The 24317-nt window shown below is 48.7% G+C and overlaps 1 protein-coding gene across 9 annotated transcripts in view; it reads right to left on the bottom strand.

Annotated features, from left to right (window-relative positions):
• Agap1 (ArfGAP with GTPase domain, ankyrin repeat and PH domain 1) overlaps positions 1-24317 on the bottom strand; it is a 428036-nt gene that overhangs the window by 82765 nt on the left and 320954 nt on the right. For 5 of the 9 annotated variants that reach the window (XM_032901597.1, XM_032901598.1, XM_032901591.1 and 2 more), the window contains one exon: positions 16591-16773. In XM_032901597.1, the coding sequence (XP_032757488.1) occupies positions 16591-16773 (183 nt within the window). The remainder of the gene's footprint in view (positions 1-16590; positions 16774-24317) is intronic. The other 4 variants (XM_032901599.1, XM_032901600.1, XM_032901593.1 and 1 more) reach the window with 1 other exon arrangement.

The following is a 24317-nucleotide window of genomic DNA, read 5'->3' as shown; positions in this document are numbered from 1 at the left end:
GAAATCAATTTAGCATATTCATGAAGGCCTGGGGAGATGCTCTTTGTCCTCCAAAGGCTGGTATTAGCCAGGATGTCAGGAAGCACAAGGCTAGTCTGTTTCTTCGGACTTTCTTTCTTTCATTCTGAAAATTGTTGTTTATTGAGTCAGGCTCAATGTAGCACAGGAAATTCCAATGTAGCTGAAGATGATCTGGAACTCCTGGCCCCTTTGCCTTTCTCCCCTAAATGTTGCGGTAACAGACTGTACAGCCACCCCTGGCTGTCCTCAGATTTTCAACCTCATAAATGGATGGGATCAACCATCGTCCACAGTGCAGTCCAATGTACCACAGACCCAGAGAGGGTTGCCACGCCCTTCTACAAAAGGGCCAGGTGTGTACTGTGTGTCTGTCTATCAGCTGCAGGTATGAACTGTCTGTCAGCTGTTGGTCATTATAACTCCCAGCTGCTGCTCAGTGATAAAACTCCTTGTATCTACAAACAGGATTCTTGGCTAAACTCATTTTTGAGCTATACATACTGAGTGAGAGTTCCAAGGGCCTTAGAGAGAGGAGCCACCTCTTTGGGGAGCAGCTTGTCTGCCAACACTTCTATCTGCTGCGTCACAGATGCTGTGGGAAACTTGGGAGGGTAGATGCCCTAAGTAGTATGAGCCAATAAGATCTGTACCCACACTTCAAGGGATCTAGCCAGTTACCTCAGCAGAGCTCCTGGCTGTGGTTCCCAACCACTGCTGAAAGCATCTTCCTGCCATTGCTGGGGCTGCCTTGTGCCCTGTTCGTACATGGCTGCCTGCCTGTCTACACAGGCTGGACCCTCTAGAAGATGAGGATAGTTGCTGGGCAGACTCACACATATCTGAACCGTAACAGAAAAATCTGGAAGCTTTGCAATGCCGGCTGCTTCGTGATTCAAGTCCGCATTACCGAGACATCCAGAGGTTGAACGCTTTCCAAAGCCAAGCTAATGAGGAAAGATGACGCCCTTACATGACATACAGCAGAGGAGAATGCTCGTCAATAGACTAAGGGGCTGTCCATGGGGCAAGACAACCTTGGGTAATGGCTTCATCTTCCCAGTGCTGACAGAGACAAGGACCAGCACAATTGTTGGGAACTCTGATGCCATTTGTACCAAGCGCCACAGATTACCCCAGGCGGGATGAAGGTACTTAAAACTTCCCTGCACTCTGCTTCCTTACTTGAAACTGCTTGAATGATATGTGATGCCGTGCACACTGCCTTGCATCAAAGGGCTCTTTGCACCCATGTCTTAAAACCACACAACCTTCTGGTTTCCCATGTTGTCTGGACATCATAAATCCTGTGAGGAATTGCATGTGACTGCAGACCACGAAGGCAGCAGAGGGTACTGAAAATGTTTTTATGTTGACCCCTTAAAGAACGAGAAGGAAGAAAGGCGTATAGTCTTTAAAAATATCTGTCCTGCTAAATCCCCAGAGGTTAGTCACAACACTGAAACCAAGTGTGGTGGCTGACTCTGGCTGTCAACCTGATGGGTGTTACAACTGTTCAGGAGATGCGTCTCCATGTGTGTCTCTGGGGAATGTTTCAAGGGTGACAGCTGGTTTTTTGTCCACCTGACACAGCTAGAATTATCAGAGAAGAGGGATCCTCGAGAAAGAAATGCCTCCATCAGACTGGCCCACAGGCAAGACTGAGGGCATTTTTTGTTTGATTAATGACTGACACGGGAGGACTCGGCCCACTGTGGGCAGTGCCACCCCTAAGGTGGTCCTCGGTGGGTCCTCATCTTCTAGAGGGTCCAGCCTGTGCAGACAGGCAGGCAGCCATGTAAGAACAGGGCACAAGGCAGCCACCACAATGGCAGGAAGATGCTTTCAGCATTAGAAACCTAATAAGAACAGGCGAGACAACCAACCTGGAGCTGGAACCCCAGGCTTAATAAAAAGGAGAATTGAAGGGTGTAGTATGACCCAGTGATTAAGGCTGCTCCTGCAGGAGATCAAAGTTTGGGTTCCATTTTCTACATGGCAGTAAGGAGGTGCCTCAACTGTCTGTCTGTCTGTCTCACACACCACACAGTTTGGGAGGGAGGCACTGCTTACAAATACATGAGTATTTTCTTCTGGCTCATTGTTACCTGGGGGTATATTTGTAACATTTTAAGACAGGAATATTTGTAATTCATAGGGAGCCTATTCACAAGAGCTTTTGCGATTCTATACTAGACATGAAAAATTAAAGCAAGACTGATGCCAAGAACAGAGAGCTAAACAGAACTACCACGGACTTGGGAATTCTGCTCCTAGGTATATGTATATGACTGTGAATACTGAAATCAGCCATTCACAGGTACCCATCTGGGGAAGTTCACCATAGCATCACATATGACCGTGGGGAGGTGGAAGCAACCCAAGTGTCCATCAAAGGTGAGAAACAGGTGCAACGCAGTCCTGAAACCAAATCCAACTCAAGACATTTAAAGACGAGAGTGTGGAGGCTCTAGAGAGGCGTGGGTAACAGTAAACAACGCATCCCATATAACTGTGACACTGTCGGAGAACAAACTTCCTCGATAAAAAGAAAAAAGAAATTGGCACACACGTGCAGCAACATCAAACACAAGTATGCTAAGCCAAAGAAAGACATAGGAACGGATCCTCCTCTTCAGACACCATTTAAAACAGGCGGGTCCTGCAAAGCAGAGATGGGGAAGGAGCTGCCTGGCTGCAGGGAGTGGGGCAGCGAGGAGTTAAGGCTCAGGGCGAGAGAGTTTCCATGTGGGCCGATGAGGCAGCAGACAGTGATGCTACCGTACAGCAAACGGGGCCCGTGCCACTGACATGCACCTGGTGAGCAGCCTTCTCACCCAGGGGAACATGGAGAACACAGGGTCAGCTCTCAAAAGGGCACTGAACTCAAATGCTGGAGCTGAGGTGTGGCCAGGCATGTGCCCTCAAGTCTCACAGAAGAACGGTCCATGCTGCTTACTGATGGAGTTTCTCTCCACTTGTGGCTGCCTGGCCCACACTGAGTTTCGCCCCCTTTCCTGCCCATTCCCCCTCTCCCAGGGGATTCCTCCAACCCCTGTATCCTGGGAGACCACATCACTACGGCAGGCTCTCTCTCAGCTGACCACATCTCTGCAGACCTCGGAGGCTACAGAAAGTAACCTTCAACAAGGTTCTACAGTGTATTCATGGCTCTTCATAGGGAGGAGCATTCAAAGTGCATTTTAGTACTCTGAAATGAAACCAAGAATTAGATCTGGCCTAAACTCCATGCCTTTCAATTTGCCTACTGCGGGATATTTGGTCACACAGTGAAGAAACCTTTTTCTACTTGTGGTGTGGCTCAGCCTCATCACGCAACTTGAATCCCTCTGGTGGGAATACAGACCTGCCCTTAGTACACACCTTCACTCCCAAACAATGAAGGTAAAATTAGTTTGAAGAGGGAAGCCCCATGTTTGAAAGTGATGTTTAGCTCTCTCCTCTTCAAGATGTAATAAACGCTTTGCTGCAGAAGGAAAAAAAAAAAAGTGATGTTTAACTGAGTGGCAGACGAAGTGGCCAATCAGAGAACAATTTGACAACAGATATGCACTGCTCTCTTGAGAAGAGAGAGGAAAGGGAAGCTACTTAGGAGGGCAGTGGAGAGAGAAAGGAAGCAGTTTTACTGGGAGAGTTGTGAAGTGGCAGGTTGCAGAGAGAACAAGCTAGACACAGGTAAAGACAGAAGGAGCCAGAGAATGAGACAGAGATTAGAACAGATTGACAGAGTTAGTATAAGGCCAAGCAGAGCAATCCAAGAGGCAGCCAGCGTTGGGGTGGGGTTGGGAGGGAGCAGATTGAATCAGTCAGTTTGGAGAGGAGTTTGAACCCAAATAGTAGGGTTGAACCAGCCAACCAGAGATCACAAAGAACAGGAAAGTCAAGAGCAAGTCTCAGAGGCTGAAAATATTCTAGGCCTGGATAAGATTGTATGGAGGCTAGGAGCTCCCAGGACTAGGCCCAGGTTAGCAGACTGAGGCGGTGAGCCTTGGAGATGACAATTGCACCAGGCGAATAACAGTTACTGTAACATTCAACTCATCTGATAGAAGAACCTGGAAGAGACCTCACCCTGAGCAAACCCATGGATGTAACCCTTACCCTTATGTGGAAGAAACCCAGTTTACCTGTTAAAGTCAGACTGGGGCCAATCCTGACGAGATGAATCCTGTCTGATGGGACAGGGCTGGGGTAGGGGTGTGGGGTTGTCTGTTCTTCTTTCCCATGAACTGGCTGATTTAGTATTCCAAGCTATTCCCTGACAAACATGGGTAAGACACTTCTGCGTCCCATCCCCATGCCGGGGATGGCAAGGGAAGGAAGGGGCTGGGCACTTTATCTTCAGTATTCACCCACAAGCCAAGGACAAGCAAATACACTCAGGCGTTCAGGAAGACTGACAGCCACTACATCACAGGAGGGACTTTCTGCAACCTACTCGAGGCAGGCTCCCTGCAGCCAGGCGGATCCTTCACACACATCTTCTACCTCAGATCACAGCACTAGTAGTGTCTGGGAGGCTAACTTAATGCTACGAGGGATCAAGGAAATAGCTAACAGACCTCAAACTGCATGACTGACTGGCAGGAACTCCAAGACAGTTGTGAGAATTGTTCTGCATTCCCTTAACAAACCTTTCCCCTAGGGTATACCAGCTCCGTAATTCTATCTAATCCTGGGAAGTGGATTCACCCCCTGAGGTGAAACCACCCTTATTTTGTTCACCTGCTGATGCACAGTCACCGGTCAAGTTGCATTTTTGAGAGGTTAGTTAGCAGCTTATTAAGATGGAGGAGAAACATCCCTTTGGGTCATCCTTTCTTTCGTATGAACTGAATCCACAGGACGGTTAGGTAAGGCAAGCTCTGAAGTGAAGGGGCAAACGTGGCCTTCCCAAGGAGGGAAGGTCACTGTGGAGGCAACTGGAAGCCGTAAGCAGACCACTGGTGCGTTCTGTTCTGTGTGTATCTGAGGTGAGGCTGGCTATGTCTGTGGCCTTGAGCAAGTTAGTTAAAGTTTACGACCCTCGGTTTCCTCAGCTATAAAAACAGGAGTAACGGCGCCTGCCTGAAGGCTTCCAGGGATTACGACAGGACACACAGAGCTCCGACCACCGGCACACAGCAGAGTCTAGCAACTATCGGCAACCCCACCGTTAACAGAATGTCAACACAGACTTCTCCGTTGTGGCTGGTTTTCTGTTAAAAGGCATCAGCAAATCAGAATTCTTATGGGACATTATTCTACTGTCTGGTGGTTTCTCTCGGGGCAGGCGTGGGAGCCGTGCCTATGATACATCACGGCTTTTACTGTGCTGACTGGAGAGGAAAGCAATTCTCACCTGCAGATATCATGAAAGACCCAAATGAAAATCAAGTAGGAGAACAAAGCTTCCAATTTATCTCGTTAGGAAGAGTCAAATCAAGTTATTGAAGTGCCCAGCAGAGCAGGCGGCCGCTTAGTTCACGTACCAGCTCTGTGACTGCAGGCTCCCTCCCAGACGCCACACTTTCAGGGACTTCAAAATATTTTCCAGAACGTGCTATGTGGATAACTTACTCTGTGGCGTCCAATTTTGTGGCCTCGCACGAAAACATGAAAAGGGTCTTTGAAATTTTCCTGCCTGATCGTTCTAGAAATATATATAAGTCAAGAGTCGTATTTAAGAATTTGACGGGTGGAAGCAAAATTCTTGGCTCCCCAGTCTCCTAGACATGTGATGATTTGTTTGTGTGCTCTTCAAATCAGGCAACCCAACATTCTTGCAGCATTCCATCCTTCCAAATATGCCTGGACTCTAGGATCAAGCCAAAAAGACAAAAATCCTTTGTGGCAAAAAGCAGCAAAACTCGCCTCAAACTAGCAAGGGCAGTGTCACCACGTACAGGCAGGCGGCCCCAGCAAGGAGAACTGACATCCATTTCCCGAAGAGGAAAGTGTCTTTGGGTTCCTTTTCGGAGACCACAGGAACTGATCAACAGATCATCTCAAAGCTGGGATCTGCCTGGGGGCCTGAAAGAGGTAGCCATGTGACCAAACCTATCCAGCACGCTCAACACGTGTGCCTGGGGGCAGACGTGGTGAGGTGTCCCACATATTAGCAAACATTACATCATTAAGCAGAAATTAGATGGAAAACTAAGGGGGTCTAAAAATTGACTAGGAGTTCGGATGCTGTAAATGGCTAATCGGCCATTTTTCACCTGAAGCCCTCTCCAAATGCAGTTTTGCTATTAAGCAAAACCCCAAGAAAGGTAATCAATTCCAACTAAAAGGCACTTATCCTGAAGACGGTGTGTGTGCATGAGGCACTTCAAACTCCTGGCTGCCTGCCAAAGCCAGACAACAGCCATCAATGTTCCTGCCTATCCGAGGAGCACAGGGGCCATGCATAATTGACTAGAAGATGGGCTAAAACTGTGCCCAATCAGTATGTGATCAAAAACGCGTGGAATATTCAGCGCCACTTGATTACACGAGCCTCCGTCCTTTTACTCTCCTCTCGGAATCTCTTCAAGGTCCACAGTGCTGTAATAAGATCATTACTGTCAAGCGGTACGAGGCGTGGGCAATGAGTCTTGGGATGGGGAGTCATACTTCACAAGCTCCCCTGGTTTCTCTCTTTTTTTCGTGTTTTACTGCATGCAGAGGCAGCAGGGCGACGAGGTGGCCGATAATGATCATATCACTGTGTGGTAACTAGAAAGGCACTTTTAAGAAAAGGCAGAGAGAAATCAGCTTAAGAGAAACTAAAACATTTCCCTTTGCTTTTTCCCCCCTTAAAAAATTAAATAGAATTAAACTGTGTGCAGTAGGCGCTCTTCGTGAACTCTTATATAAAGTCATTGCATGTAACCATTTGATAGATTTTCATATTTCACAAAGCCCATTACCTCACAGAAAAATGGCCAATTTCCTCCATCTCCTGCGTACTAAAGAAGCCCCCGGTTAAGTTGTGTGTGCGCACAGCAATGACTGCTAAAGTTTCCGCTGCTCTCCCTTCTTTCATGGGAGATATGCCCAAGGCTTCATACCTGCTGCTCCTTATTTGTCTGAGATGAGAAGAGGGTGTGGCTGAGAGCTGCAGAGCGCTAAACAAACGCAAGCTTCCCGGGAACCACGCCTTCTCTAAGGCGTAAGCAACACATCTCAATAAAACAAGAGGTCGCCATGATCAGAACTGGTGCTAGGGCGGCCAGGTCTTTGATCTGTACCTGAATAAGTGAAGCAGGAATCCTGTAAATGACAGAGGGCTCAACCAATCACTCCCTGCCTTCCTGCTAACTCCAAACTGCCCTTGAAATGCTCACTCCCTTCATCCAAAACAACAAAAAGAACAAGTATTCTCATCCTCAGGGTGAACACAAAAACTGCTTATGTTTCTAAAGAAACTGCGAGAGAGACTGCCCCTGTCAGTCAGTCGGCGGCTAATCCTGTAGGTTCTAATCGCCTACAAAGCAGCTGGGCAGTGAACTGAGCCTTTACTCTGCCCAAATCAGAGCAAACACACACAAGAAATATGTTTGCAAAGAGGCCAGAAGGAGATCGGTTTGGAAGGGTTGTTTCCCACTCTCAAGAGCAGGGAGGGCAAGGGCCCTGCTGAGCCTGGCTGTGTTGCAAAGAAACCCAAGTGGACCTGGGAAGTGGTACCTCTAGGGTCTATGCCCAAGCAAATGACCAGGCACAAAGCTAAACACAGACGACCCTGATCTGGAGGCTTACCAGAGCCTCTGATGTCAGCCCCCACCTGTGTCTGGGGGACATCACTGCTTTATGGAACTTTTCTCTATACTTGTGAAATGGAAGGACCCTCATCCTTGACTACCCACAGGGATGACATCGTTCAGGGCAGTGACAGTCCTGCTGTGGCTTTGTAGGTGTCTGAGAATGGTGACAATGGATTCCGTGATTTGGGAAGGGACCGTCATGGCCTATTCAAAAGCTTGAGAGCAAAGCCCATGAGGCAGGGCAAGATGAGGTGCAGGAAGTAAGTGATGAATTAGACTGTAGAGACTAGATGGGTACAGCATGAGAACCCTCTGCCTCTCCCCTAGATGGGATCATGGTCTCAGGAGTTACAACTTCATCACAGAATGAAGTGACAGCCACAGCGTGTGAAGACTTCAAGGCAAATCCTGACTGCGGAATGCCAGCAGACCCAGGAGCTCCCAGCTGGGCAGAGGAAAACATGTTATCACTGGCTCTTTGGAGGCATGGGGGACTGATAGAGCTCCTTAGGCAGGAAGATCACTTCCAAGGCCAGGCAAACAGCAAGGTGTGGAGGCCTGTTGCATATCTGGATTCCAAAGTGAAGTCTTCCAGGAATAGCTTTATTCTCCCGTATGGTGGGGGACAGGGAACTGATCACTTGTCCTGTCCCACAGCCGTCTCCTAAGGACAATGAAAGGGTTCTAAGCCACCTCCTAAGGGCTGATCTCATTTTCCCTTAACAGAGTTCCTCTATTTTCATGCTTAGGAGAGAAGACATTCCACACTCTATCAAATGCAATGGGGATACTTTGTCCCTTTGTGGAGTCTCCCAGGCAACCAGGATGTTCTGGTACCAGCCACTGCTTTCCACTGTCCCCATCACTGCTCCCCAGTTCAGGGGAGGTAGTTTCCACACAGTATCAAGCACAGCACTTGGCATTCAGTAGGTGCTCAACGCACTTTCATGGTCCTGAAGTTAACCCTGTTAGCTTGTGTGGACTTACAAAAAGACCAAAACCCCTTTCCTATTGGCGGGTCTGTCGTGGTGGGAATCCTCTGTTCCGGCTTCCCCTGCAGTCATCGACTCATCCTTGTTTACTTCCGACCTGCTGACTCCCACAAAGGATCTGAGAGCGCTTACAGCTTGTGTGTGTTTGTGATGGACGAACTGTACCCTGCAGGATGGCTTTTGAATCAACTGTGTCCAATACGCAATGTCAATGTCTAGACCAAGCTCAGCCCTGCTCAGTTTCAGCAGCTTTGTTCTCTGGGAAGTTGGAGGGAGCTGCCTGAGGACTCCCTTTGGAAAGCCAATCCGGTGATGGTTATGGAGTCCATCAGGGCCCCGTGGCATCTCCTAGAACCTATAGCTCAAGGGTGGAGACCCTGTCAGTCTCTGGCAAGCCTTGGGTGGAGAATCAAAACTACTACACTATAGTATTATCTTTGGGAACATGGTGGGATTCTTGGTTTTTGACTTTTGGTACAACTCAATGAGTCAGGACGTCTCCTGCCCCAACATACGTGCCTGCTCAAAAATAGGTTAAGTTCAGGGTCTCATGGCATAAAAACGATTGCTGATTAGGCAATCTCCATGCTGCCAGGGATGGAGACTTCACAGTCCCTTTCCTTCCAGGCCAGCTGCCAAACTGAGAGCAAAGGGTACACATGTAGAGGGCTGGTGAGAGAAAGGACATGCGGTGACAGGTGACAGCATCCCCCATAAATCTTCCAGCAATGACACAAAACTGAAAAGCACATGTACTCTGGGATCTCATGTGCACAAGAGGTCCTGAGCCCTGACTTCTGCCAGCCATGTGTACAACATGCACATCACCAAGAGCTTGCTATGCTCTGATAACAGAAGAAACACACCAAGACCACCTAATCATGATAGGTAGGACCCCCAGCTGACCCCGACAGCCCAAAGTGCATGGCACTCCACACAGCCAAATGGCCAGGGATTTAGAGCTGTTGTGGGCTTACAGGTTGCTTGCTGATAACCTAAGCAATGAGAAAGCAACATTGGCTGCTTATGCATAGTTCTTATCTTCTCTGCAAAGGCCTTCCAGAGCATCATCTGACATCTATCCCGTGGTGACCAAGCTGAATACATAGGGAAAGGTAATCTCTTTCTAAGTTTTATTAAATGAGAACTACTGTGTATCAAATCCAAAACTAAGTTCTAAATAGGCTAGATGAGCCTTCACTGGGCATGTGTCTATGCCTCTGAATGCCAAACCTTTCCTGGATGTTCCCTTTGCCAGCCTTCGTACATGCCATTTAGAGTACCTGTTTGTGTCATATTAAGGTTCTGAATTCCCTGGAGGAAAAAAGCAGACCTGGATTTTAATTCCCAGTGTCTCTAATGGTGCCCAATCCATCTCATTTCCCCATGGTGGTTGCTTAATATTTGATGAAAAAAATAAAATAAATGATTCATAATTTCAGGGTCTCCTCTGCGAGAGTGAAGCAAAACCAAGTGGAAGGTGACCTTTGCCACTTTAGAGTTAATGAAATTTGTCAACATCTTGGGCCTCACCTCTGACTGCTTGGTGAGGGCAGCTGGGATGAGCGATTCATTTTCTGCTGTAGCAGAGGTTTGTGGGTGACTTACCTTGCCTGAGATAATCCTTTAACAGCCATTCAGAATCAACCACTCAATGGTTCAGTAAAGACCCAGAAAGCGCTAAAGGAATGAGATGAGGGGGAAATAAATTCCCGTTGAGACCTTTTGCACAAAACTCTGTGAACTTGGGGAAGGTAGGGGGAGACTAGGAATTCTACAGACACTGTTGTATAATAAGATTGGGTACATTGAGACGGGTCCTGGTTTTTAAGAAAAAGATCTTTGCCACACAACTTCTAGATGTTCAGACCTCTATGAAAGCCCGGGTCTTATCCGTGGAATCTGAGAAATTCAAGGAGGCTTTTCAGTATGCTCCACTCCTAGATTCAAACAGCCTCCCATACCTCAAAGCCTCGCTTTCCGCCCGGTGGAAAGAAAATCAAGAGACAGTTCTGTCACCTACCAGCAATCTGACCCTGGACAAGAAAGACACTTAACCTCTCTCTCCTTCAGCCTCCTCACCGGGGAAACGGAAATTAGCACCTGATGCAAACTTGCATGAATGTGGTAAAACTAATGAGGACCACCAATCCCGGGCTCCAGAGCAGAGCTCCCTGGCTGTGGCTTCCTTTCAGCAGTGACACATGACCTCACCGTTGGATGGTAGTTAGGAAGGAATCCAGAAGGTACCACAATTTAAAGACAATGCCCACAGTTAAGTCATTAGAGACCCAGGAACTCCTCAGTGTCCAAAGCTTTCCCAGGCACGCACTTGTAAGTCCAGTCCTGGGACACGGAAGATGGTACTTGGCTCGTTCAGAATCCATATTCAACTGCAGCCTAGCCTAGCCTCACTGCACCTCACTGCGCCTCACTGCGCCTCACTGCACCTCACTGCAGTGCTGGGCCACTGTCTCTCAGAAATGCCTGGCTCTTACAGCTCCCTTCTAACCCAGAGTCGACCCCTCCAGGCTTCCACTGACACTCTCAACTAGTCAGGACCACCTAGTATGTGACGGCCACCTGGCATCAACTATACTTGCCATCCACCCTGTACGGCCATTCTCTATGTTACCAGAGGTCCATGACAAGGCTCAGTTCCCTTCCCATCCTTTCTAAGCTGCTCATTGGTCCATGATTATCACACCTAAATGACACTACTGATTTTTTTTCAGTATGTGTAATCATTCCTCCACAGATTAAACTCAGCCAGATACAGAACACCACAGGTATTTTCAGGTAGTGCTGGTGATGGGGCAGGAAGTGGGATCGTGTAGTCATGTGAACATGAGAGGGAACAGGTGTTAAGGGGAGAGGATGGTGGCTTCTACTGTGCCACCCGTGGAAACGATACACAATGGGAGAGAGCACATTTACTGTCTTGACTTTGCTTCCCCCTCCTCTGAGGCTTCACAGGGCAGGGTAGGGGATCAGAGGGGGTGGGCAGGCACTACCCAACCTCCACATCTTGGGATTCCTTTGATGCCTATAGTTAATTAAGAGCCTAAGAAGCTCTTGATCTCCCAAATCTTGATCTGGGCTTGATCTCCCAAAATCCACTGATAATCCCTAGATATGATTGCCAAATTACCATGTGGGAGTCCTAAATACTTACAAAAACGTTTAAAGTGACAGTCACTGCTCCTGTAATTTACTGTGTTCATCTGATTCACTTTACTATTAAGTTTTAGATTAGCATACAAGCAACAGGTTTCAGCATAGCGTCTGTGCACATACATGTCAGTATTAAGATCACAGCACCTGCTCTGCTAAGTTTGGCGTCTTCTCTCTGCCAGGTGGTAGAGACTTAACTAATGCTCATGTCCAAGAAAGATGAGTGCAGGGGAGAGCTAGAGCAGCTATTTCTGTTATACTGAGGCCCCCGCTGGGCACCATTTCTGAAGCTAAAGCAACATAAATGCTGACATCATCTTTCTGCCCACCAAAATCACAGAGGAAACATGTCAGGAAACCCAAGGAGCAGCTCTTGTCATGCAACTGGGGATGGCACCCAGGGGCATGCAGGAAGTCCTGGGGCTCCATTAACGAGCAGTACATCCCTTAGCTCTCTGAGACTTCTGGTCTACGGCATATGTGAAAGACAGAAGACAACGGGCTGCTTTTTTTCTTCAGGGTTGTGCGAGAGGCCCCATGGAGCAGTCGTGTGTGGGCCTGGCAGCTCCAAGTCTCAGGTGTTTGGCTCCTGGTACAGCCATACTGAGGAGAGGGCTAAGGAGGCGAGGAGGCTGGTGAGACACTCCCTTGACTCGATACCTTGGCTGCTCTGTGCCTGTGCCCCTAGGGTGACTACATCATCTGCCACAGACACTCCGTCCTCTCCACTTCCTCTCCAGGTCCCTTCTCTTGTCTCTGGAGGTAAATCTCTAGTGACCAGCCTAAGCACGCTATTAGCTTTGCCCCTAGGATTCTGACTGAATTAGCTATCGATGGAGTTTTATTTTTCTTACACTTGTTTGGTTGTCTAGTTCCATCAAGAGGTGGGAAGCAGAGAGCCACCCATTACCTGCCGGTCTCTTCTACAGTGCGGTTCTTACACAGTAGACCCTGCTCTTTGGCCCACTCTTGACTACAGCATTTACACTGAACTCATATAAAAAATAATGGAAATACAGAAAACAGGGACTTTTAGTGTTTACATTCCTCAGAGTGTCGGTGTCAACTTAGTTTATCTCTGAAATGCAGCTAGACCTAATACTTGATTTTAGGGACTTCCGCTGGAGTTCCTCACTTGACTTTCACTAAGAATAAAATCATTAAGTTCATTTTGGCTTGGGACAGAATTTCCAACAATTTCAGAAGTGGCCCTACGTATGTATACTCCGTTGCTTTGTAGTATGTATTCATGAAAAGTGGCATTCCCAACCCCAATGATTATAAAATCAAAATATCAATCAGGTCTGAAGAATGTTGAAGATGCTCTAGGCATGATTTAACAACATCCAGCCAAGATTTAATTCTTTATGCAAAAAAAGGAAGCATCCACCTCATGACTATACAGATGTACTTTTGTCTCCCTCCCTCTCTCTTCTCTCTCCTCTGTCTGTCTGTCTCTCTCTGTCTGTCTCTCTGTGTGTGTGTGTGTGTGAGTGTGTGTGTGTGTGAGTGAGTGTATGTGTAGCTGGCATTTGCAGGTGGCTGTTGGTCCACTGACATGGGTCCTGGGAACTGAACTCTGGTCCTCTGGAAGAGCATTCAGTGCTCTTAACCACTAGGCCATCTCTCTCTCTAGCCTCTCTGTCTTTAATAAATGGTAAAAATTATACATATGCAAGAAAATTATCTTAAAACACATCAATAATTTATTATTTATAGATCTGAATGCCTATTTTATATATCTTTATTTTTTTCAGGTGGAAATGGGTCACGGAAAGGTGGAGAAGCCTTGTACTGTGCACTGTCTGCATCTCAGGTGGAGCAGGCAGCCATGACCCGAGGGAACCGGCAGTTGGTGCTGAAGGTCTGAGATGTCAACAGAAAACATTCTTTTTTTTTTTTTAATTTTAAAAAGGATTTTATTTTTATTTTATGTGCATTGGTCTGTATAAACCTATGTCTGTGTGAGGGTGTCAGAGGGCCTGGAACTGGAGCTGCAGACAGTTGTGAGCTGCCATGTGGGTGCTGGAAACTGAACCCAGGTCCTCTGGATGAGCAGCCAGTGCTCTTAACCACAAAACCACTTTAAAGGAACACAGTCTCACAACCAAACAGGATTGTCAGCAGGAAGATTCTGCACAACTGGCTTTACCTCTGAGGACAGCATGCCCATTAGACTTCCCACAGCTGTTACTTAAGGAGTGATGTGTCCGGAGGACTACCATTTGTGCTTCAACAGTAGGATGGCAACACACAATCTGACTTTAGAAATACACTCAGTACGATGCACGCATCCTGCACTCAGGAGGTTGAGGCAGGAGGATTGCAAGCTTGAGCCCTCATAAACACACCGGCAGTGGGGCAGGTCAACATTTTCTAGGGAGAACCATACAGACGACCTTATTAGAATTTACATTCCCCGTGGGCGAGCACCAGTCCCTAACACTAATAATGCTACTGTGTTATGCTTGCAGACAGGAGCATGCTGTCCTCTTTGAGGATCCACCCTGCAGCTGACTCAGACAGATACAAACACCCATAGCCAAGGAGGGGATGGAGGCTGGGGACTCTTACGGAAGAATAGGAGGAAGGATTGTAGGCCTCGAAGGGGACAGGAACTCCACAGGAAGACCAACAGAGTCAACTAGCCTGGACTCTTGGGGCTCTCAAGAGTTGAACCACCAACCAAAGAACATACATGGGCTGGGCCTAGGCCTCCCACACATATGTAGCAAATGTGCAGCTTGGTCTTCATGTGGGTCCCAAACAACTGGAGCCGCAGCTATGCCAAAGCTGCTGCCTGAATGTGGGATATGCTCTTCTAGCTGGGCTGCCTTGTCTGGCCTCAGTGGGAGAGCATGGGCCTAGCCTTGCAGAGACTTGACGTGGCAGGGTGGGGGGGATACCCAGGGTCCCCCATCTGCTCAGAGGAAAAGGGGAGGGGAGATGGGAAAAGAATTGTGGGAGGAGGTGGCCAGGAGGGGGATGTAAAGTGAGTAAGTAAAATAAATTAAATTAAAAATAAAAGAATCCACTTCTGATTAGAAACCGTCAAGTGAACTGAAGGGCATCTCAGCAGACCCATCCACGACTTCTGAACGTGTGCTGCCCAGTCATCCATCCTTGCTGGAGACACTGTGAAGATTTTCTGATCCATGTGCGTCTGTGGTACCTGTATACAGGCGCATGCTCATGTGGAAGACGCAGGACAACCTTGGCTAGTAATCCTTAGGCACCATACACTGTCTCTGTTTGGTGGTTTTGGGAGCAGAATCTCTCACTGTGGGCTGGGAACTAGGCCAAGGAGACTAGACTGGCTGGCCAGTGAGTTCCAGGGAGCTGCTTGCCCTCACCTCCTAAGGCTAGGATTACAAACACATACCGTCAATTGTGGTATTGATGTGGCTGGTTTAGGGGTGATCTGGAGCTCCGAGTCAGGTCCCTGTGCCTGGAAGGCAAGCGCTGTAGAGCTATCTCCCAATCCCAAAGCTGCTGTCTTTGTGTCGCTAGGGCAGATCCACCGTTTCCGCTTGACGATATAGTACAGCATAGCTAGTGCCCACCAGATGACCCCGAGATCACAAAGTCAGCAAATGTCACCTTCTACGTTCCTTCCAACTTCCCACTGGCCACATGTGCTCCTGATGGCTTGATCTCAGTGTTTATGCACAGATCAGGGGTGGGTAACTGAATGTACGTAAGCGGCCGCAGAGAGAACTGACCATCAGCTGGGCTATGACATTAAGAACAGGCACCAACCAGAGACACCTGACATGCCCTAGCCACTTATCTGTTATGACACCCACTCATTAGGGGAAATCTTGCTTGGGTCCCCAGGCTGGAGGTTGGAATGGGTGGTAAGGCTACCATCTTGTCCCAACCTCTCCTTGGACACGGGCTCTTGTTAAGGTCTGGGTAACGGCGTTTGTGGGACCCTTTATCGTGGGAAGAGCAGTGGCATCTACCACAATGCCACTTTCCATGATTTCTGACACAGCAGAATCATCCTTATTTATCCCCAAGTGAGAAAACTGGTCTTCGTTTTCTAACCCTGTCAGCAGGAAGCTGCAGGAGACAAAACTGGATGAACCTTAGTGAAGGAGAAGGAACCCCAAGCTGCAAGACCTCATGACCCCTAAAACAACATGGCCCACCTCACAAATGATGGGACAGCTTGCCGAGCCATACTGGTCCTGGTTGCTTGTTTTGTGCTGTGGGCTCACAAAAACCACTTTCCCTACTGAGAGTAGCATCGTGCAGTCCACAGTTCTGAATATTCAGGGAAAACATTGGTGGGTGGAAAGAGAAAGGCTCTGCATGACAAGGTGGTTTCTGAGTGAAAACACTTCCTCAGGACAGAATTCTGCGATTGTCTATCTCACCGACAAACCTTGGTGTAATACAACAGCACCTCGAGGGTTTGGTTTTCTTTTGAATATTTTTGTCTTTTAGCTACACATCTCTCATTTCTTGGTGTGTGCATGTGTGCAAGTGTGCACCTATCTCTCCACACGCATGTGTGGAACACAAACATCCACATTCACTTGCAGGAGCCACTTGAGAAAGCCCACATCTGGCCGCCAGGTAGACAGCGGCCGTCACAAGCAAGGGCATCTTCCACAGTGCATTCACTCGCTCTGGGAGCCCGGGCCCCTTACCTTCAGCGGTGCCCGTGAGCCCGTCGGCCTTGAAGTTGCTGGTACTTTTCTTCCTCCGGTGCTTCTTTCTGTTGGCGTGGGGGGAGGGGGGTGGGTCGAGCTTGGGGCTGGTGCTGCTGGAGATACTTGGGCTGGAACACACCGAGTCGCCCAGCCCCGTGTCTGCGGCAGAACCGGAAAAGGCAAAAGAAGGCAAAGGTGAACTTGGACCACAGAGCGAGGAACGGAGGAAAGACTTACTCAAGCGCCATCCTCCAGTGTCAGCCGTAAGGGCTTTCCTGAGACACCTGTGCACACGGTGGCTGGGTTGGAGCCCGCGGCCTCGGCAACGAGCAGGTCCCGGCACTTTTGTCCTGTGCACCTCCTGGCCCAAAGCAGTTGCCAGGAATCCTCTGCTTGGTGTGACTGGACTCCTGGAACCTCAGCTCACACTTGGCATCAGGGAAAGCGGGTGGGGAGCTTCCGATTCTGAATGTTTCCTTCCCTTCCCTTACTGACCCTGCTGCACCAGGAATGAGAGCCACAGAGAGACTTGTCCTCAGCGGCTGTGCGACTGTACACACAGGATGGACAATCCCTGACCACCGTCTCCCTGCAGCAAGACACATGGCTGTGACTCCGCTTGATAATTAGTGAGAGATGGCACGACCTGCCACGAGTCACCGAGAGCCTGCAGGAGTGTCTCCAAGTCAGTACCACTGCAGGCCGAGGAGTCCCTCGTACTCCTCAGAGAGGCTTTAAAGCCAGTGTGCAAATACAGTAACTTACTATAGATGGAACCCAGTTTATTATTTATCTTTACCGAAGAGAAGACAAAAGTGGTGCTAAAAGACTGGGCAGAGACAGATACACAAACACACAAGAGGAGCGTGGGTGTCACACTGCTCCCCACCCCAAGTTTTCTCAGTCCTTTTGTCCTGAGTTACCAGTCCGAGGACAGGAAGGCCTCCAGCACTGAGTCCTATTCACCCGGCTCCTGCGTTCAGAATATGGCCACCCTCCAGAAGCTGGGGACCCACCACTGAACAACTGTCCTAAGATCCCTGCTGATGTGCATCACAGTACGACTGGGTACCTACCACCTCCTGTCCCACCTCATCCCTGGATGTTGCCACCTTTCCACTTCTACCAGGCTCCATGTGCCTGCTTCTCCTCCCTGGCTGATTTGTACCCCAGCTAGCCGACAGTCCTGAGCCCCATTTCAGCCTGAGGTCTGGCAGGCTGGCTTAGGTGGTGTGAAGGTCAGGGTTTAATTAAAACAGCTTATAGCTAGGCACAGTGGAGCACACCTTTAATCCCAGCACTCTTGAGGCAGAGGCAGGAGAATCTGAAAGTTCCAGGACTGATTGGTCTATAGTGAAACACCAGGTTCAACAAAACCCAACCCAACCCAACCCAACCCAACCCAGCCCAACCCACCAACCAACCAACCCACCAACCAACCAACCAACCAACCAACCAACCAACCAACCAAAAATCATCACCAGGAAAACCAATAAACAAAGAAGCAAAGCATAGGAACTCCCCGAGCAATCCATTTCCCCAAAGCCCTCATCGAGTCTCTGGGACAAGTACCAGACTCTAAGATGTCACCTACCGTCCCCTTCTGTATGCTATCTGTGCTTAAGCACTTTTGCTCTTCTTAAATATTTCATGCACAGATTTCTTTTTTTTTTTTTTTTATTTTTATTTTTTTTTATTAATTTCGAAATTTATTCCCTTTCCCCGTTTCCGGGCAAAACATCCCCTAATCCCCCCTCCCCTTCTTTTTGGGTTTTTCCCTCCCCACCCTCCCCCCATTGCCGCCCTCCCCCGACAGTCTAGTTCACTGGGGGTTCAGTCTTAGGGACCCAGGGCTTCTCCTTCCACTGGTGCTCTTACTAGGATATTCATTGCTACCTATGAGGTCAGAGTCCAGGGTCAGTCCATGTATAGTCTTTAGGTAGTGGCTTAGTCCCTGGAAGCTCTGGTTGCTTGGCATTGTTGTACATATGGAGTCTCAAGCCCCTTCAAGCTCTTCCAGTTCATTCTCTGATTCCTTCAACGGGGGTCCCGTTCTCAGTTCAGTGGTTTGCTGCTGGCATTCGCCTCTGTATTTGCTGTATTCTGGCTGTGTCTCTCAGGTTCGATCTACATCCGGCTCCTGTCGGTCTGCACTTCTTTGCTTCATCCATCTTGTCTAATTGGGTGGCTGTATATGTATGGGCCACATGTGGGGCAGGCTCTGAATGGGTGTTCCTTCAGTCTCTGTTTTAATCTTTGCCTCTCTCTTCCCTGCCAAGGGTATTCTTGTTCCCCTTTTAAAGAAGGAGTGAAGCCTTCACATTTTGATCATCCGTCTTGAGTTTCATTTGTTCTAGGCCACTAGGGTAATTCAAGCATTTGGGCTAATAGCCACTTATCAGTGAGTGCATACCATGTATGTCTTTCTGTGATTGGGTTAGCTCACTCAGAATGATATTTTCCAGTTCCAACCATTTGCCTACGAATTTCATAAAGTCGTTGTTTTTGATATCATGCACAGATTTCAAAAGATGCCCCCGATACACACTCTTTGTGCCAGGCCCATTGATAGCGGTCCATTCCTGTCTTGTCCCTAGAGGGCCTACTCATCAGGCAGGGAGGCAAAGCCACTCACTGCTTCTACTCAAAGACCTTTCCATGTTATAAGCTTGGGTGTCCCGCTCTCCTGTTCCTTTAGTTTTACAACCTCTGCGATGGTGTCGGTGACTCTTCATCCTAAGCTACTATGATAAATCTCTACTCCAGGGGTTCCAACTCTGCACTGGGCAGTTAGGGTCTGAAGCTAACTTCCGGGCAATCAAGGCTTCCTTTTCCCTAAGTGTCCTGCAATGCCTAACACGGGGTTGGGTGTGTATTGTAATTAAACCACTGTCCAACACACACCAGTGTCTCACTGAGATACTTAGAGCACATGCGTGAACTCTCTCTCGTCTGTGCACTATTGTTTACCACCTGATTTCTGCTGTTCTCTGGAGCATGGTTTGCTAAAGCGCTCCTCCTCACTGCTGGCCACAGCTACTCTCACCAGTGCTTCTGGGAGGGGTCACTTCAGTGCACAGGCCTCCAGGGGCAGCATCTGGTTCTCCTGCATCTATTGTGGTGCGTCTTTCCCTTTCAGATGGGAAGCTGCAGTGAGGTCTGCACAGGAAGGTAGGGAGGAAACCATGCAGCACAAGGAAGAAGTCTGTGAGAGGCTGGCCCACAGTGTCTGCCCTTCCTCCCCTCATGGGCTTGGTTCCCTCCACATAGAGACAAGCGTCTGTCACAGGAGCATCATGGCTGGCTATCATGTCAGCTTCGTGGATGCAGGTTTGCGTTTTCTCTCTTCACCAGGACAGCAGCCACGGGGAACTCTACCTTCCTTTGCCAGTTTTACTGAAGAACTGACTGCCCAAGGTACTGGCCCAGATGGGAGGAGCGTGTGGTCCCCGGTGAACAGCAGAGTGCCACCAACTCTGCCATGTCCTTGAAAACTCACCACAAGCATGCTTTTGTGTCCACCACTGTCCTGCAAGTTTTCACTGTCTGGAAGCTATTTTTGGGTGAACAACTACAGCCATGAATGGGATCTATTGACAGTGAGAGAGAGAGAGAGAGAGAGAGTCTCCCTTACTCAGCCTACACTACTGAGCATGCTCTCCGAGCCAGCCGCTGTCAAAGAATAAAAGGCAGAACCCCTGTCCCCACAGAGCCGATTCTAAGGTCTGAAGAGAATGCCTATCTAATTTCCTGGTTGATGCCTTCAGCAAAAGACAGTTTTTCTTGGGTCCTGCCCCTGGAGCACAGAATGCAGAGGGACCCCATCTGCAGCACATGTCAACCCTACAGATAAACACAGGGAGGAGAGAGGACTCATCCACACACAAGAGCTGTGACTCTGGGACCAGGAGGGGCCCCTCAGGGGCCTGAGTGAGACTAACGGGAAGACAGAGGTGCCACTGTGTCATGAGGCAGGTGCGGGTAGAAAAACATAAGAGTTGTGTTACTATGGAAGACATGGAAGTGCTTCCGGGTCTGACCTTATGTTTACTCTCAGATGAGGAAGGGACTGAACTAGACACTGCTGTGTGCCCTGGGATCCACAGGGCACAAGACCCCAAGGGAAGCCCAGAGGCCGTTCCTGCTCATATAGAGAGGGAGGCAGGAGAGAACTCCTCCCATCTTTCCCCCTGCATCTTCCACATGTGCTAACATGTAAACAGTCCATGGCCCAGGGCCTAGAATCTATCCCGTCCAGCTTTCCTTCCCCGCCAGTAGGGCAGGCATTGATGTGGTACCTTCCATGAGTGCTGCTTTACTACCAGGCTAAGGGGGAAACCACCTCACACAGATACCAGGGGACCAACGGGAAGGCCAGGCCCTTCGGGACAGAAAACAGACCTGCAGGCAGGCATCAGGGTATGGCTGAAGAGCCTGGGTGGAGACTTACACCAGGCACTGAGAAGATGGTGAGGGATGATGGGAATAGTAAGGGGTGTGTCCCCTGGTCATGGCAGACAGGGGGAGGCAGGTAAAGTGGCCTTGGCTTGAGCCCTTAGTGAGCCAGACTGACGGCAGCCTTGTGGACACAGGGATGAGCCCCTTATTACTAGAATTCTACACACAGGCACCTGCAGCATAAGTATTTATGCCCTGACTCTCGGATCGTGAGAATCCCCAGGAGCTGTTTAATACCCACCCCGCTCTGCTCTAAAATACGAGCGGTCAAATGTGTGAGGCTTCTACACTGAGCTTCCTCACTCCCCACTGCTCCTCAAGCCTGACAAGATGTCCCTCGGCCCCACCCTCAGAGGCCACCACTTCTCCTGACTGTCTATGAAGAATGCATTTCATTTTGTATCAATTACCAGGCGGTAAGACAGACTTTTGTCTATGGCGTTAAATACAGGAGGGGAGAAGCAAGGTGAAGCAAGGCAATCAAATTAAAAAAAGGAAAGAAAACCCCAGTGCCTCAGTACTTCATGTTTGAATCTGCACTGGTGTGGAGATCCCCCAGATATGGTTGCTGAACCAGGAAGGGCTGGCCCATCCTATGTGTTCAATGCCGGCTATTAGTTCTTCCCAATCGGGCATCAATGTTCAACACATACCCCCCAAAATATATAACATGAGCAATAATGATCACAATCTGCAGGCTCTCGGAGCTCCGGCATGTGAAGTATGAGTCAAAGAAGCAGTTTCACTTTTCACTCGGGGAGCTGACAAGCATGACCAGAGGGAGAATAAAATAACATTCCACTCGCATAAATATCAAGCAGCCTGCTCCAGACTGATGGGCCAGGAATGTATTCTTAGCTATCATTCCGGCAGACAGGCCCAAGGACACTCATAACTTATTTTACAATCATTTAGTTTCAGCTCAAGTGGAAAACGTGGCAACTTATCCCTGCCGACAAGATGCTATATCGAACCTCACAATTAACTCTCCTCCGATTATCTGCCCGGCCGATCATTAGCTGAGCCCATCTAGATGGACTGTTGTGGGGGGCTCATCTCGGGAAGTGCCTCTGCCAGGTGCAGAGGGGTTTCTCATATCCAGGGGCATTTCCGCAGCCAGGGTGCCAGCTTCTCGATCCTGTATCCCACTGCTTTTGTGGGCAGGGGAGCCAGGATGTGTCTGTTGGGAACGCAGGAGCTCTTTGAGGCTTGCTCTTGGTACTGTTCTCACATGTGGACCCTGAGTTATACCCGCCCTGTGTCCTCCAAAGCCCTGGAAAGTGCCATTTCAGACAGTACAGGGATTGGGGGGCTTCCTGAGGTATGTCTGGCTTGAAGACAGGATGATGTGAACTTTCTCCTAAGAGCCACCATAATCCAGGTGAGTGGCTGGTAAGATGGCTGGCCATCACCAAAAGTATACAAAATGCTTTAAACCATGTGTTCCTAAGAACCACATGTTCCCATGAACAAAAGGAAGAAAGACAAGACACCAGGAGAGAAAGGAACGCGGTGGCATGTGTAGTGTGGGCGCTGACAGCTCCGTAGTGTCCACTCGCTTCTTTGGCTGTGTCAGGCACAACACATTGCTAAAATCTTTTAGGTTTTTTTTTCCCCCCTGTATTAAAGAATTCAGGATTTTCAAAGATGGAGCCATTTGGCACTGCCAGAGGGAACCGCTGAGGGCTAAGGCCTTCCACAAACTCAACAGCAAGTCATTGTGGGAAGTAGAAAATTAAAGGCCACTTGCTTTGATCCAGGGTCAACAATGGGAGACTCATTTGGGTCTTTAATAGGGCCTCTGTCCCTTCTGAGGCTCAGAGGGATGTGTCGGCTGGTAAATAAAGAAGAGGCCACCTTTGCCATTGGAGGAAATCACAACATCCCGGGTCCCTGTTAAAAGGTGAGTGTGAAGTGAAGTTCAAACCATCGCCCTGAGCACAGAGCTTTTGAGGGAGCTTGCAGCGGGAGGAGGCTGACTTCACTCCCATCTCTGAAGATGTTTCAGAGACTGCCATTATTGTGTGCTTCCTTTTGCAGCACACGCAGGGGTATACAATGTCAGAAGGGGCAGAGGGACACGGCGGGGGGCGAGGAAGATGACAGGTGTTAGGGGAAAGGAAAAGACAACACAGTGTCAGATGGAGTTACAAAAAAACGGGGAGGGAAGGCGCACAATAGGAGGGGCCAGCTCCGAAAGAGGGTCCAGGGGAGAATAATTCCTTCCCTGGCCACTTTCAATTACACCTCGGCTCTGCAGAGGAAGTTGGTTTTTAAGAGAGCTGATCACCGGCCAGAGGAAGCTCCCGTTACCAGGTGCGTTCATAAAGCCCTTTAAAAAGGCACAACCTGGCTTCACTATTTACCTTAAAGAACACAAACTGGGTTACACTATTTAGGGTCCAGGGTTTCTCTTCTCAGGTAACGAAAATGTCCTGAAGGTGACTTGAGAAAGGTTGCAGAGACCTGTGGCTGTGTTAGAAACTATCAAGTTACACTTCAAATGAGTTAAGTACTTTATGTGAATTTCACCTAAAAAGTAGATTTTAAGGGGGGCAGGGAAGGTCACTGTATTAGATACTACAAAGAAATAAAATAAGCAATGCAAGAAAAAAAAATTCCACTGGGGAAGCAGCTTAGGGGATCCTTGGGCAAAGGCCAGCACCAGTCTTGGGCCATAAGACTGGGTTTAGGCTTGAGAGTGAAGTGGCTGCCCCACCTAGACCACCTGCCAGTCTGTGGCTCCATACAGAGAGGCAGGCCAATAGCTAGTCCTGCTGCGGGCAGCGTATCTGTCATGAGATTCTTCACTTTCCTGCTTCCCTGTGTTACAGCCCCATCGCATCACTGTTTTCTTACATTCTGCAGCATTCTGGGTTTCTCTTGGGTCTTATTCATAATCAGAGGCTTTGGGAAATGTATCCTCGGTATAAAGACAGAAGGGCACCAAATGGCATCCCCTGACTCAGAGGGCCACAAAGTGACTGGGAGACACAGACTGTCCAAGGAAGCTGGGGCAAGCCTGTGCCATGAGGAGAGCAGCTGGCTATCTCAGTCAGGACTTGATATTTAAGGGTCAAAAATCAAACTGTTCTCGTTGATTTTTAGCTGAATGCAAGCTGCACAAAGTTTAAATTAATCTAGTGTACTTGGAAAGATGTAAAGGCAGCTGAGCAGGGCATGGAGGTGGAAATGAAATCATTTCAAGAGATTCCCATTCCCTTCCAGCCTCATCTCTTTTTACATAATCAGCCACAGCCATTTTT

This window comes from Rattus rattus, chromosome 4, assembly GCF_011064425.1.
Source record: "Rattus rattus isolate New Zealand chromosome 4, Rrattus_CSIRO_v1, whole genome shotgun sequence".
NCBI lineage: Eukaryota > Metazoa > Chordata > Mammalia > Rodentia > Muridae > Rattus > Rattus rattus.
Note: the sequence above shows the minus strand (reverse complement) of the source record. Positions and strands in the feature narration are given on the sequence as shown.